Source organism: Physcomitrium patens, chromosome 6 (genome assembly GCF_059467195.1).
Source record: "Physcomitrium patens ecotype Gransden chromosome 6, ASM5946719v1, whole genome shotgun sequence".
In the NCBI taxonomy this organism is placed as follows: domain Eukaryota; kingdom Viridiplantae; phylum Streptophyta; class Bryopsida; order Funariales; family Funariaceae; genus Physcomitrium; species Physcomitrium patens.
In genome coordinates, this window is record NC_143415.1 from 14,277,954 (window position 1) to 14,294,447 (window position 16,494).

The following is a 16,494-nucleotide window of genomic DNA, read 5'->3' on the forward strand; positions in this document are numbered from 1 at the left end:
ACTTATAACACATATATACAAAACACATACGCACAGAATAGGCACTTTTCTTCTCTAGTGAGGAACAAGTGAGCAATCCGAAAACCTCAAAATGAAGGCTCAAAACAGGCGACAATGTTAAGGACGAGGAGGGAGCACACCTGGCCTGGCGTTGAAAACACAAGCCTGAGAAGGAGGTTTAAATATAGAGGAAAAGTGGGTCTACAATTTGAATCCCGAGCAATCGCAATAGCAAAGTCCATATCTGGGAACGTCCAAAAATAAGAGCCGAGCCCTCATCGTATGATGCACACGTATCGAGCGAAGCTCCCTCTGACCTGCTGCTGCCGCTGCTGCTCCTGGCGTAGCAGCAAATGCAGTGAAGGTCATATCCATCCGCTCGCTGCCTGGCTTCTTCGCCTGGTCGTGGCCCCGGCATTCATCCGATTGCTCTTAGCAAAGCCGTGGCTTGCTAAGAGCTAGCTATCCAGTGGCGGAGGTGGACGAGCGATATGCCAGGCGACGCGCGAGGAGCGATTTTCACTGCAGCGCGAATCCGCTGCCGACTTTAGCTCCACCAGCGTGGATGCCCCCCCCCCCCCACGTCCACACACTCCCCGGAGCCCGACTTGCGGTTACCCGACCCTGTCCCCATTCCAACTGGGTCTGTCCCCCCCCCTCCCGGTCTCGACGCCTCTCGCTCTTTCGGAGCAGGTTGGTTTTGCTCCAGCGCTGCTGCTGCTGGTGTGCACCTCCTTGCTCTGCCTTGGCTTCCCTCCCCAAATCTCGCGCCTTCCACCCGCCGTACCTGAGGTGGAGCTGGTGGCCAGATGTAGCGATAGTTTCAGACAGGGGCAGCGTTACAACCAGCTGCCTGCATTGCAGCAATCGATCGGGTGGTTGTTGCTCGGAGAGTGAGGCAATGTAGGTACGTATGAGCAACAACAGTTTCCAGTACATGGCGTCGCACCCGGAGACGCGGGGGAGTCCATGCTGTGATCGTGTCGATGTGTGGAGCGGTGCTTCTTCGTGGTAGTGTGAATGATTTGATCAGGGTACAGGTGTGAGACGAATGCACTGCTGTTTGGGACAGGAAGGGTAGGGTTGGGGGTTTTCAGGTGCAAACTGGATCATCGTGTAGTCAGTCGATCCGTAGGACGGGGATATAGTCTGGGCTGGCTTTCGTGAGGTCTTGCACGGTGGGATATCGGAGGAAGGGGAAGGACCGAGGGGTAAGGACCCAAACAGGTATTGGGAAACAGACAGAATGCGTGAGGTGTGATTGGAGGAGAATGGGGCTGAGAGTCTGGGCGGTATGGGCCTCGAGACCGATCGCGTTGCATTGCATCTTAATCGCTGCAGTGCTATACTGCGCATCGGTGGACGCAGTAGCCGAAGGACCCACGACGCTGTCAGTGAGTGAGAATGTGGCAATGCTGACGTTGCGAGAGCAGCTGCGGGTAGAGGACAGTGCATGGCAGCCGCAGGAGGATCCGTGCTGGTACTGGCGAGGCGTTCAGTGCGTGAATGGTCATGTTGATTCTATATTGTTAACAGGATTGCCGCGTTATTCGCCAAAGTCGAAGCCCCCGGTTCTACAAGATGTGTGGGCGTTGCAGCAGCTCCAAATGCTTCGTGTTTTCAATGCTTCCCAGGTCACATTCGAAGGCGGGATTCCAGAGTGGTTCAGCAACCTGACGAGCTTGGAGTCGCTAGATCTTTCCGAGTGCTCACTCTCAGGTCCCCTTCCCCTCAACTTTGGTATCCTGGTCCGCCTCGGAAGTCTTACTCTCGCACAGAACAGCCTAAGTGGGCCCTTGCCGCAGTCGTTTGGTAACCTCATTAACCTAAGTTTCTTGAATCTTTCCTCGAACGCCTTCTCGGGTCCGATTCCTTTTCTGAGCTCCGCTTATTTGTCAACTATCGACCTTTCAAGTAATCAGCTCACCGGTGGCATTTCGCCTCTGTTGTTCAATCTTCCTAGTTTACAGTTTCTTAACTTGGCCGGAAACATGCTCAATATGGGTGTTCCTGTGGAGCTCGGAAACTTGGCAGCTCTTAGTTATCTGGACCTGTCAAGAAACGATATACAGGGTCCACTTCCGCCAGAGCTCGGTCGGCTGAGCAACTTGACAGTGATAAGGCTCTCTTACAACAAATTTTCGGGCTCATTGCCCGCGGAAATCACAGGGATCAAAGAGTTGAGCGTTATGGAGCTGGATCACAACGTCTTCACCGGCGACATCCCTTCCACCATGAATCTGTTGCAAAACCTAGTCGTATTAGACATCTCCTCCAATCTTTTTAAAGGTCTGTACTCTCGTGGGCTGTTCACAATGCCAATGTTGAATACGCTCAATATTTCCGACAATATGTTCTATGGCCCCCTGCCTCAAGAGGTGGCGTCTCAACACTCTCTCGCGGTTTTGGATATTTCCGGGAATTATTTTAATGGCACGGTTCCAACGGGTTTCCTCCCGTCAGCAGTCACGAGGACGAACTGTTTAGCGCAAGTGGAGAAGCAGCGTCGGCTTTTCGCCTGCACCAAGTTCTACGCTCCCATGGGAGTACATTTCAGCTTTAATGCCACCCCTCCGATTGACGACTCTTACGCCACTCCTCCTCCGCCTTCGCTTGTTGCATCACCCTTGGAGACTCCCGGGCTGCCACACGATCACTCAGGCAACCGGCTGACTCCCCTGCTAGCTGGAGTTTTTGGAGGAATGGGGCTGATAGTGTTTGTGGGTTTGATGGTGTTTTGCCTCCATCGCTGCCAAATGCGGCGTTGCAGGGACGGTGCCATGGGTAGTTTGCGAGGGTCATCTGCTGGCGGTAGGGGCCAGACATTCACTTACTCGCAGCTTTCGAGCGCCACCAACAGATTTTCTTTGTCTAACCTGATTTGTGTCGGTCATTCCGGCGAGCTCTACAAGGGAGAAATAAGTGGCACTGCCATTGTCGTGAAGAAAGTAGATCTTCGGAAAGTGAAGCAAAGTCTCTACTTGTCGGAGCTAGAGATCTTCGATAAAGTGTCACATTGCAGGCTGGCTTCGCTGCTAGGAACATGTCTCGACCGCGAGGAGGAGAAATTTTTAGTGTACAAGTATTACCCTAATAACGACCTGGCAACGTCGCTGCATAGAAGAAGCAACCATGGTCATTGTGAGGATATGCTACTATCTTTGGACTGGATTACACGTCTAAAAATTGCAATCGGCGTTGCGGATGGGTTATCGTATCTGCATTCTGAGTGCTGTCCACCTATAATTCACAGGTCCGTACACTACAATCAATGATCTCCAAGTGATCGAATGTGTGTCTCTCGAGAGAAGCCATAGTAGCTTTGAGGATTCGCATATTTCAGTACACTAGGCATATCATACGCGTGCTGATTGTTGAGCAGCTACGCAGATTAGGATGGAGCTTAAACCTTCTTTGTTTTGTGGTGATGTTATTCAGAGATGTAAGAGCAAGCAGCATTTTGTTGGATGACAAGTACGAAGTCAGGATTGGAAGTCTGAGTGACTCCAGAACTCAGGACTCGGAATCTCACTCCAGTATTCTATCCCGTATGTTCGGATTCTCAAGGTGAGCAACTATCGGCACAAAATACTTATCTGTTGAAGCTGTCACTTCTCTGGAGAACTGACGAAAGGGCTTAGCTGTGTTGACTTTACTAGGAGATGTTATCTCCGTGCAAGGAGTAGTGGCTAATTTTAAGCTTCAGTTTTCTTGAACAAGCATATTCTCGACGCTGGCACTGTACTGACGGGTGGTCCTCAATGTTATTTGTCTGTGTTACTGCAGTTCATCGTACGACCCTGCTGATCCAAGTAAGTTCTCTTTCATTCCTGCTACAGCTCATCCCATGTGTGCACTCTAGAAGGTTGTGTAGAGTGTAAAAAGTTAGTGAAGGGAATCCTGTACAATATTAACAGGCAATGAATTTGTTTTACTGCAGGTCATGGAATCGCGTCCAGTGCATACGATGTTTATTGCTTCGGCAAGGTGTTACTTGAACTCGTGTCCGGGAAAATCGGCATTAGTGGTTCTACAAACAACCAATGGCTGGAGTGGGCGCTTCCCTTAATCAATGTTAACGACAAGGAAGGGTTGCCCAAACTGGTTGACCCATCTCTCATAGTTGATGAAGATCTCATGGAGGAGGTTTGGGCCATGGCCATCATTGCTAAGGCGTGTCTGAACTCTAAACCCTCAAAGCGACCCAGTATGAAGCACGTGTTGAAGGCGCTCGAGAATCCCCACAAGGTGGTCCGCGAGGAGAACTTCGGCGAGTCATTGGCAGTTCGATCTTCTTCCCACAACTCATGGAACGACGTCCTCTTCGGCAGCTTTCGACAGCACACCTCTGTATCAGGCTACTTCCGAAGTAGCAACCCTGGTCCCCGCAGCAGGACTCCCATCATCGATACCACTGACAATTACCCAGTACCTGTTGCCAGACAGAGTGTGTTAGGGCCCTCGAGCTCTCAAAATTCCCGAGAAATGTACGCAATGCAACATATGAGGTGTGGATCAAGCGACATCGTCCCCGAGCCTATCATGGAGGTTGCATTCGAGTCCGAACAAGGAAGGTAGCTAGTCGCCCTTATGATATGCGCACAGTGACCTATTCATTGAGACCGACGAAGGTGCCGATCTTCTCCAACAAATTAACACAAGGATCGTCGTCTGCGACGATCTGTGCAACGGAAGAATCTGATACATTCACTGAGAGAAAACTAGTGGAAGAAAGGAATCTGTACATTAGATTGATTGTTTCAATGTGCCTAGCGTCCGTTTACATAAAGTAGGAGTGGCTGGATCAGACGGATAGCTAGTGAGTGATTATTTGCATTGGAGTGACGGTGGCGATTAGGGCATTGAATTATTGCATCATGACTCTTCAAGAGAGGAAGTTGGTGATTGGACGATTGCCCTCACGACAATGATTCTTCAAATTTGTTTCGACATGGATTTTCATAAAACAGCCCGGACAATTTCATTTAAGTTTGTCTATTGCACCACCGTTCTACTTCCCGCATGCATGGACGATATGGCGACCTGTCTATTCTCAAGATGAGGAGATTTGTGCACTGCTTTGAAGTTGACAGTTTATGACCACTGGTGCCAAATACTGGTTAAAACTAGTATAACGTACCAGTTGTCAGGTGCTTCGCGTCTTTCACCTTTTCGAAATGCGGAATGCGAAAGCTCTCAATTTGCTTGGTAACGTTCAGTCCAGTCAATACAATATGGGCTGGACCCCAATGTTGTACAGAAGGATGAAGGACCAAGACAGGTCATCTTGACAAGGAAAAATCATCACTCCCGAAATAACTTTCGTACATGAGCTAGCAGAAGCGGATATATGACCTGCACCAAGTAGCATAATTACGTCTTGCATGTGGGCGGTTTCATTCTTGGATACTTGATGTCGAAGGTATTTGAGTTCCGAGAATTGCCCTCCAAGACTATCACGATGGAACGTGGAATGAAATCCTCCGCTCTGGAGTTCATGTTTGCGTAGAAACCCTGTAGTAATCCCTTGGTAGCCGACTCCTCGACCGTGAGTGTGGTGGCTATGGCGCTCGGCGGAAGTGCTGCAGCCGTATACTGGAGAAATCAGGCCATTCCTGCAGACGAGAAGGATGACTTCAAGAAATAGAATGCTTTACTCACTGTGGAAGATTGATCATACACATGTTTTTCTTTGGACGCTGTTCACAGTAGGTATACATGCACGTTTTAGACACGAGTCTGCAACAAATAGGTCACCTGTTGCTCTCATCTGTGCAATTCTTCAACTTCAGTTGTTAGGAGCAGCTCCTCACGTTCCTCTTCCTTCATTGGCAGTGATCCAGTGCCCTAGTGCTTTTCGTTCTGGAAATGTGTCCACTGCACGTCCAGTAACTTGATAAGATGCCTCCAGTCTTCGATAGTCATTGTGTGGGAGAACGTAACTACGAATTGTGACGTGCATGGTGTGAGCATTAAGGACCATCGCGTCTGATGTTCGACACCCTGCCCTACTCTACGATGAGTCAATTGGGTCCTTGATACTATCATTCACGAAATCGGAAGGTGAAATGGCGGGGCATGTCGACTGTGAAGAGATATCCCTCTTGTAGAAAGCTCCAGTGTACAGCTTTAGGATTTACGTGCTGCGGGATGACGGCTTCAGCAGCTACAGCGAAGTGCCAGCATGGACTGATAATTGACCTGGTCGAGCTTGAAAACCGTGACGAGAGTAGCCGTAAGATGCCGCTCACTTGAAAGAGACCCTTTTTAACATTTCTGAGTAATTCCCCTTAGTCAAATGATGAGGCACGTACTGGTCAGAAATACTGTTTTCGTAATGGGCAAAGTTTTCAGATACTTTAAAACAAATTAACATAGAAATCCTAATAAACATTCTCTGATGTTGGCGCAGAGAAAAATGTCGTGCAAACATCCCGGTGTTGGTATCTATTCGATCGCACAGTGACATCCGTCAAATTCAGGATAAAAACTCTACTTCCCTTCGGAATTTATAGCGAACTGAGGATATACCTCGGATGAAGCATATTTTACTGTCATGACATAACAATCTTGTCCAGTTTAGCTGGGGCATATATTACAGAAAGAAACCCGGTGAATACTAAGCACTCAGAATTGCAGTATGACTTAAAAAGAAAAATCGCATGGTGCCATCTTGTGCAGCCCCGGTGTGCTCTGATGGAGATTGCCGTCTGTGATTGACATCACTCTAAACCTCATAGGATTTGTGCCACTCGATCATACAGCTCCTGAGGCAGATTTCTTGGCAACGAATTTGCGATAAAGTTTGCAATCTGCTAACACAGGTCATCCTTCAATAAGACTAAATGCCAACAGCAATCGTGAAAACCTAAAAGCATGAGATCTAGAGGCAATACGACCATCGGAAAGAATCTTGGTAGCCTCACTCAGTCCAAAATACTGTTTTCATCACTGCCCAGAACTAATTTTGGGATAGCCCAACTTCACCAGTTCCGAACTACGAAGACACTTCTTGACGCAATGTCTGGACCATTCAGTCGCAATCAAGACAGCAGCACAATAAAGAGGTCAAAACGCACCTTTGACTTCAATCTCCGAACAGTTCCATCTGCATCATTTACTTGGTCCAAGCAGGTGAGAGCTTCTCTAAGAAGATCAGGAACGCAAGCCTGCACATGTTTGTTCAATTTGGGTTTTGGTGGAAAAAATGGGGAGGCAGAAATTATATAAAAATATGCATTCAGCGAGAACATTCCACCAAATTTAGTACAATCACTTCGCTGCGGATTTAGAAACGGTAATGACTTGACCACCTGAAAGCATTTACAAACTGAGATGATTTTAGAGCTGTGATGTATTACCTGTACATGGAGTGAGGTGTAACGCAAAGCTTCAGCGCTGCTCTCAGGAGTCCGAGTGCCAAGGGGTAAGAAATTCAATTTGGCTAGTTCCATTAAGGCATCACTGTACCTCCCGCTTCGAGTAAATCTGTAAAATGTAAGCAATGACTCCAACTGCCTAAAAGCAGTCTGTTGCGCTGCAACTTGTTCTGAATTTGGCAGACTGCAGACATGAACAACAGAAAACTTTAGACTGAGTTGATTAAGCAAGAAGTAGAGGCCGAGTAGAATGCAAGTATAATACTACACCGATAACAAAAAAAATTTACTGCTAGCGCCAAAAAAGACCTTATACATAGGATAAGAGGAACTTTGGCAAGATGAGATTCAAGAGTACTAGGCATATCTGGACCTGGAACCTCCAACCACTTTGAACCCCTCAAGTATTTCATTGCCAGCATGAATGAGTCCTGAAGATTTGGTGTCACCATCACCACGGCCACTAGCCATAGCAGCAATTGTATCAGATAAGCACTGGTTAACAATCTCCAAGGCTGTGGCAAACTCTCCAATGCGCTTCAGTAGCTCAACGGCCTGCCAGCAAATCAAAGGGATCAGACAACAAATCTCTCTCTCTCTTTCTATATATATTTTTTTTCTGGAACTCTAATTCTGTTAAGGGAAGTCTGAAAGTGATCAGCAAACGGATACTACCTTATCATGGAAGCCAGATTCCTGGCATTGTCGAGCAGCCTCCATCAGTAAATTGCGCTGGCTCTGCGGGTCAGGTATGAAACGTCGCAAAGAGCCCTCGGCACCAGATCCTCTGCCACCAAGCAGCAGCGGAATGCCACCATCTCGAAGCAAAAGTTCTGCAGTGTAGATTAAAACAGCGTCAGAAGAGGCCAGATCTTTTGTCGTAATAACTAACAGCATGAGGGAAAAAGTACTGCCACCAAGGATCACCCTGCGAAAGTAAAATATGCAAGAACCCTAGAATTGTGAAAAGTAATACTTGATACAACTTCTTAAGAATGATATAGCTGAGCTATCGATGGCAAAATGCAACGAGATCGATTCGACAAATAAACGAACGCTGTCTCAATGTTGGAGTGATACCAAAGTTGGAGTGTTACCTGACATGAGCTGTTTAAGCAGCAGATGATGTTGCCGTTGCTGATCGCTGTTGCCATGACCACTCCACGCCACCGCTCCTCCGCCAACTGTTGCTGCCGCCTGGGCGTAGTATTCTAATGCTAAAGGCATATTGCCCTGCCTAACATAAGCCAACGCATAGTGTCTGATAATACTGGCTACCTCGGAAGCAGCATCCATAGATCCTAGCTTCTTCACCCCATTGTTTCCTTCAGAAAAACAACCATAGTCTGCAGCTGTAATCGCAATGTGTATACTGTCAACGTGATTGTCTTCTTTCATCATATAAACAACTGCTGCATGGAACTGTAGGCTCAGAAGGAGCACATAAGGATACACCAAAGGATCCTTGCCATTCTTTGTGTAATGAGAGGGTTGAAACTTCGTGAGATAACCCTGGAGTTCTTCAAGTGTATATGAGGTTGACCCATCAGCTGATGGCCGTCCTTGAGAAGACGATTCAGATGACGTTCCAATCAAGGCCAAACGAAACCACAGAAAATCCTCGATGGTGCTAAATAGGGATGGCATATCCCGAAGCAGATGATCGGCTTGCTGCCTGTTCCCACAAACAATCGTGTATAACAACATTTTTTTCTTATCATATCCGCCTCTCCCTGCCCTATCCCCAGATCGAGCCATTCTCTCACACTCCTCCAAAATAGCAGCTGCTGTATTTGGAGAAACCGAACCTCCCTTGGAAATCCACTCTGACAACTGCATCAACACACTGAACATTAGACTGATATTTAATTAGGTGTGTGAAGACCCATGAATACAACCAACAACGAATTCAGTGTCTGACGAATGTCTAAACATGTACCTGTGGAGCAAATGTGCGGCTCAGCCTGGACTGCTGGGCTACCAATAAGGCTTCATCATAGTAACCTGATCTTAAACAATAGTAGATCTGCACAAGTGGAAAGAATACTACAGATGAAGTTTAACACGTTAAAGAAATTCCCAACCATTTAATTCATGCAAATTTGGTGCTGAATAGAACCTCCTCTCTGAACTAAATATAATCCTGGAGACTGAGCTACGGAACATCTAGATACAGAAAGACGTGTAGAAGATAAGAGTAGAGATATTACGGTTGCATCTTAAAACGAGGTTACATAATCAATCATATCAGTTACTAACTTTGTAAAATGCAGTGTAATTTTTAAATAAGAAAAAAATAACAGCAAATATAAGCTATCGGTAGACAGTGCGAACTGAAAGTAACGTACATACTGCACAGGTGTAACATCTGACAATTACCTGATGCCATGTAGTGTCCAGAGGAGGCTGTCTTTGCAGATCTGAGGCATCAAAGTCCAATACAGATCCCTGATCTTGCAAGCGTACCTGTGAGATCATTCGATTTCCAGACCACAACCCAAAAATTGTAAGATTGTTCGCAGCCGAATGTTTAGGTGCTGCGTTCACTTTGAACGCAATTTGTAACGTTACGAGATAAACATTCCTAGCTCTCCACCTCATGCGGCCTCGAAACGAAAATGCAACAATACGATTACGCAACAAAATTACGGGAGGTCGACTTACACGAAGAAAAGCCCTAACGCGCTGCAAGTTCCCAGTTGAGCCCCCCAATGCTGCCTGTTACAGGAACTTCCGATTTCATTATGTTGATACTACAGAAAAAGTTCAAGAAAAATTTGGACCAAAAGCTTTCACACAATAACGACTCTGGAATAGTATCAACGAATACACTTAACAGTCATCTAAAAAGCTTGGAATGCACATGCAACGACTTTGGAAAACCCTAAATGATCTATATAACCAAACTGAGAAATACTGAAATTTGAGGTCTCACAAATCTCCTAGCAACACATAAAACATATGCAAGGTAGTAACACCAGAGGTCCTAAGGAACGAATAAAGCATCAAGACTCAATGGCCTAGTTAACATTCTGCTGTGATGAATGCTTCCAACGTAGAAAATAATAAAAACAACACTGCATAACTCGTTAATCCATACAGTAGACCATCAAAATTTCAAGTATAAAGTGCAGAAAACATTACAGAATGTACAGTATGCCTAAAATCCCTAAGACACAAGCTAATGCATACATTACACAAACCACAGAAGAGAAGGTACCTGGGCAGGGTGGTTGTGGATAGTGTCTAGTATGTACTTCTCATGACCAGCTTCCAAGTGTCTTCTAGAGCCAGCTACCATGCAAGCTTTTTTGCTAACATTGGATGGCATATCAATGTCTTCACTCAAAATAGACTGGAATCAAAACGAAATAAGATGAGTGTCAGCAGCCATTGATAGAACGCCATCCGTGACCGCACATAAGTAAAGAAGATAGTACGAAATACAGCGTAAATTTTACTGAACTTATGTCTTAAACAAGATCTGATGACAGGCAAAAAGGAAACTAAAGACTAAAATATCCCATTATGACTTCCAGCCCTAGTGTATAAATAAAAGTACCTGCATTAGGTGCCATATCTTTGTCAAGGTCACAGACTTAGATGTTGTAGTCTCCCATGCTGTGCTCTCATATGCTGATTTCATTGTAGTTGCAACCTGAATCCAAATAGACAAAAATGAAACTGCCCATTAAGAACCTAGCAGATGAAAACCACAATTAAAAACAGATGTAACTTGGTGGTAATATGGTACTTAAGTTGATTACCAACCCTCTCAGACCACTTTATATACAGCAAATGATAAAGTTCTGAATGTTATTCAAAACTCAGAACTGTACTTCAGCATGCAAATGATACGTACTACGCTAGGTCATAGGAACACTCGTAGAACTTCTAATTGCAGACGAATTTCCTACTTTCATACTCTTAAGAATTACCCACAAAACAAAAGAATGCGAGCAGATTCATCATACATTACTCGAGCACATGTTACTTATGTCGGTAAAGAAGTAAACGTAAACTATCACGGTCCAATCAATCACCAAAGTCATAGTATTGACCTAACTGATCAAACAGTTTGAACAATGCCTTCCAGAAAAGTAGCGTTCGCTTATATGCTTGGCACACTTAGCTCGAAGTATGACAGACTACAATCGACAGGAAAGAATTCATTCTAGGGTCCGTAACAGCAATCTTGGAGTACCTTAAAAGGCAAACTACGCTCTCTTGCTTCATTGAGTCTCATTACAACATTTGCATAGGCTGCAGCTTTTTTTGAAACAACATTTTGTTGTGCTGACACATTTTCCTGTCCACGCGGAGTGTCCTGCAGCCTTCTCGGAGTAATTGCAGTAGAGCCTTGATAAGGCTGGATGGCATTTGTAATTGCTGATTGACCTACATTTGATGGAGCCTGTGGTAATCGGCTTAAGTTGTTTAAGAACTCTCGTTTTTCTTTCATCCAGTCATCCTGTTTCACAAGCATCGGTGTTTAATTCAAAAATGCCGAAGGACAGCTAATCTAGCAACTATATCTCATGATTGCAAGTTCAAAATGAAAGTGCGTGTAAATGAATCAAAAAGAGCATCACATTAGAAACGCAAGTTAAGCAAGAAGCAGATGAGCCCACATTCCCGATCAAATAAAATAAAGCATGGATAAAAAAAAAAAATCTTACATAGTGGTATCATCAACTCACCTCCAGCACCTTCAACATGTAAGAATCAAAGCTGCGGAGATTGTCCCGCTGAGCTTCTTGAATTGCTGACACCATGGCCATTTCATGTACCTACTCTCCTCAATAAAGAAAAAAGAGCTTGGACTTTAGTACCATCCAACTTCAATCCAGGACGAAATGATATGTGCAAGAGCCAGTAAATTTCATTGCTGAGTGGTGTCCAGAGCAAGTAAGCCTCAACACCAACGACATTACTCGTAGTGATAAACACTTGATATATTAAATTTTTATAACTTAACTGACAGATCAAAAGCAACAATTGCCTGTACGTAGCAGATAGGTGAAACTCAGCACGCCCACGAGCATAAACGCATCAGTATTTATCAAACGATAAGAAGTACAGTGACTTGTTTTCTGAAATGTCTATGTATTCCAGAAAACGGTGATTCCAGTCGAAGGCAAACATGAAAAGGAGAACCTAAATGATGAAGAGAAATCAAGAAGGTTAAATACCTGCTGCAAGTACTCCTCCACACTTGTAGCCTCCACGGGAAATACATCCTCAAAGGAAGTCTGCATATAAATACAAGCAGAATCACAAGAATGCGCTAAAATCGTTTATGAAGTTCGCTCACCGAAAGGATAATCGATAAATAAGACAAAATAAAATAAAATAAAATAAAAACTGCTTAAGGTCGAAGAAAGGTGGACAGGCATTGAGCCAGGCGTATTATATAAAGACCATAGAAAGGCAAGTACGTTCCTGATCATTTTACTTCGTCGCCACATTATGGTACTCTTTCATCACATATCCCACAAATCGCCAAAAATCCGACAGTTCAAAGCCCTCAATACTAGACAAACAGTCAATTGATTCAATCCTACACAGGTATGCAATCATTTCGGTACTGATAAATCAAACCTTGAGTTCAAATGATTTCAAATCTCGCGTTAGTTGATCGGCGCTGATACCTTCTCGAGCAAGCAATCTGCAATGGTTACCAGGTGGGTCTTTAGTACCATAAAATAGGTGGCTTTTCAACAAAACAGACGTTAAGTTATTGGCACAACCTGAGGTAAGGAAAACATCTCTTCATGTAGCATGTTCGTAAAAATTACATCTGATGCGAGTTCCTTCCAAAGCGTCTATCAAAACACGAGAATGACGACATTGTGACAGATTCTCGAGCAATTTAAGTTTCAGATATATATATATATATATATATATATATATATATATATATATATATATATATATATATATATATATATATATATATGTGCGTGTGTGTGAACACGTTCTGCTCTGCTTCACGCGTACGACAGCCAGGCATTGTGAACAAGTTTAAACAGGAACTCAATATGTAACTGAATCTGGGTACCTGAAGATTCTCTGCAGATTTCAAATTGCAGTTTTCATGCTCTAATCTCAATCAAGGACTTTGAACAAAAACTTCTAATGTAACATACTTCAAAGGACTAAATTCATAGCAGGTGCGCGTAGATATGTGCCGACGTATGGTTGGGTTCGAAGTATGTGAAAGAGAGTTTGTTGAAAAGCTTTTGGCAATTAACCGACTTGTGATTCTCACTCTTTAAATCTTGGCGATAAATTGTAGGAACACATCCGGGCTACTCTACAAGGATATATCCATTCGATGATTAAATTATCGCTTTCAAGGAGGGACACCCTGGATACCGGTTCAAGAAGTGCAAGTACTCCAAATACGATCATGCATATAAAACTTAAACGTACCTAGTTGCAGCGATTGCCTCGTTTGGAGCCTCGTAACGGGAAGTGCGAGCTTTCAATTGTCGAGACAACGTCTCTAATTGTTCCAAGCTCCTCTAGACCACGCAACAATAACATAATGAGTGCGGATGACTGCTTGCACTGAAGAAAATACATGTCCTCCACGCACTTTCAAAGCAAAAATCCTACTTCAAATCAAATCCATAGATCCAGCATGAAATGATTATCTTAAAGCATTATCTGGAAGCTCAATCCAATGACGCAATCCACCAAGAAATAATAAGAGTAAATCTAATGAGACTGGTGAGAGGTCCTTTTCACAGTTCCAAACTCATATACATTTTCAAACTCACACGAGCATTTGAGAGGAAACACAGAATACTAACATGTGCGCGCCAAAGAACGTAAAACAAAAGTGAAACTGTCGATAGGAAATGTACCTGGATGGGCGGGAGCGGAGCAGAAGGGGTGTAGGAATGCAGAAGCTGCGACGAATTATGCAACAGGTCCGCCCAGCTCCGCATGTCCGTATCCCGTCCCGCCATTGTTGCCAACCCTTTCAAATCCACCAACTACAACCCTGGCAAGCTCACACTCACCACCCTAAACACCCCCGCACAGCGTCATAAGCTTCCGCACGCAGTGCGACTCACGACCAAATCCTCTCAACTCTTACAGTCACTTTTGTCTGGCGTCGATGGGCTGCAGCACTGTACCGATTCACAATGATCAAACCGAAGCCTGCAAGTCGAAAGGGCAATGGTCGGAAAGCACCGAGAGTATTCAGCGAGGAGCTTCTTCAAACCCTAAAATATCGACGAGGTGAGAAATGGTTTGATTTGTCTCAGTTCGTGCCACCTCCCTCCCCTGTTTTGGCGGGAGTTCCACCTAGGCTTTTGTTGGGGTGTTCTGTAGTGCCAGCTCAGATCCTAGTCACCCAGGCGATCCATCCACCATGTTTCAATCGCAGGCCTGATCGCAAATATAAACTGGATCCAGGAGCACCATGCTTAAAAATGAATTCAAAATTAATTTTATTAATTTTTAAGAATACGATAAAAATAATCATAATTTTTAAGATTATTTGACCAAAGAGTGTTTACGAATTTTATTGATTAGTCGATAAAAAGAACTATGTGTAAATTGAATTACTAATACTCTTTTTAATATATATTTGAAGTTTGCAGATTGAATATACATGATATTATACATGATATTATACATTTGTTCATGTTTTTAAAATAAATGTCCAACGTCATTATAGCATTGTAGTGAATGATATCTTTTGTCCAAACCACTACCACCATTGCTTAGTTTGCACTTTTGTTTATGAAAATAACAAGAACAACTTGAAGTAACCTAATTATATCAATAGTTGCAATTAAAACTTTGTCATTTAGGCATGTGTATGTCAACTCACAAACAATCATCTATCATAATGAAAATTAATCAATTAAATCTTATAATAAATCTAATCAAGTTTGTAAAGAATGTTGACTTCTTCCACTCTTCACAAATATTAAAATTTTGGCATAAATTTCTTAAGGTAGATGTATGGTCTATTGCTTAAAATATCCTATGTTAGATTTCTTAAATTTATTAAATCCAATTTATATCTATTTCTATCAGGTTTGCTTAATAACTTCCAATAAAAATATCTATATCCTTAATTAAGGTTTTAACGTAGATTTTCTTTTTTTAAAGGTGAGAATCTAAGATGCAAATAGAAAGAGCTTTCTACATAGACTAAAAATAAGTTCTAGCTCTAGAAAGCTCTCTTACAATCTACTATGAATATTATACTAAAGCACTAAGACAAGCTTAAGAATATGCAACTAGCATAGCTTTTAGCAAAGAGAAAATGTGTCATTTGCTTCTCTTAATTGAACACGCAATTAAAAAATTGGATTCATTAGCAACAAACATGTAAAGCAGCAAAGATGGGAGTGCCAATAAAAGAAGAAAGGTGCCAACTTATTAAAAAACTTAGACATCAAGGAGATTGAATTCAACTACAATATCATACATCTTTCTACGTTGAGATTAAGCTCTTTAGTATTACAAAACCTACATAATATTTAGTGTCCATAATATTAAAAGGTCTCTATCATATGCTATATATCTATAATTTCTTGTAGATGATGTTGAATATTTAGATATAATAATAAATAAAATATATTGATTAATTTTTAATGAGTGGTCTCAAATGATATAGTTAAGCATTTGATTGAAGTATATTACAAAAATGTCAATATTATATTAGGTAAAAATTAGCTTGAAAATGCATTAGGAATTTGGATACGGAAGTTTTCAAATCTTATCTTGAAGTTGAATTTATAACCCAAAATCAACACAAAAGGTATTTAGAAACATCTTCTTTGTAATCATGAACAACCTACATAAACTTCTAATTAAACTAAGTATTTCTTTGCAATCTTAGAAAAATCCTAAAAAAATCTTATTGTATTCTAATTAATTCTGAATAAACCTTAAAGAATCCTTGATAATCCTAATTAAATCTAAAAAAATCTTAAAGAAATTTTAAAATAACTTTTAAAAAAACCTTCATTGAATCTTAATCAATCTTAAACAAATCCTAAATAAATCCAAATAGAATACTAAGTAAATTCTAAAAAATATTAATAGCATTTTAATCAAATTATAAGTAAATTCTAAAAGATCC

General features: G+C 42.8%; 2 protein-coding genes across 2 annotated transcripts; one reads left to right on the forward strand and one right to left on the reverse strand.

Moving 5' to 3' along the window:
• Positions 1-472: 472 nt before the first annotated feature.
• Positions 473-4,989, forward strand: LOC112283146 (uncharacterized). Its single transcript, XM_024521506.3, has 4 exons — positions 473-3,253; positions 3,439-3,567; positions 3,787-3,812; positions 3,941-4,989. Exons 1-4 carry the CDS (start codon positions 1,272-1,274, stop codon positions 4,576-4,578), a joined length of 2,775 nt encoding a protein of 924 aa, XP_024377274.1. The 5' UTR covers positions 473-1,271; the 3' UTR covers positions 4,579-4,989.
• Positions 4,990-6,477: 1,488 nt separating this feature from the next.
• Positions 6,478-14,616, reverse strand: LOC112283147 (nuclear pore complex protein NUP93A). The gene is made up of 17 exons (XM_024521507.3): positions 14,252-14,616; positions 13,815-13,906; positions 12,981-13,047; positions 12,572-12,631; positions 12,080-12,169; positions 11,584-11,850; positions 10,942-11,037; positions 10,600-10,734; positions 10,044-10,097; positions 9,759-9,845; positions 9,319-9,405; positions 8,477-9,212; positions 8,055-8,212; positions 7,753-7,934; positions 7,362-7,563; positions 7,080-7,169; positions 6,478-6,812 (listed from the first exon to the last, which is right to left on the reverse strand). Exons 1-17 carry the CDS (start codon positions 14,354-14,356, stop codon positions 6,735-6,737), a joined length of 2,586 nt encoding a protein of 861 aa, XP_024377275.1. The 5' UTR covers positions 14,357-14,616; the 3' UTR covers positions 6,478-6,734.
• Between the last annotated feature and the right edge of the window lie 1,878 nt (positions 14,617-16,494).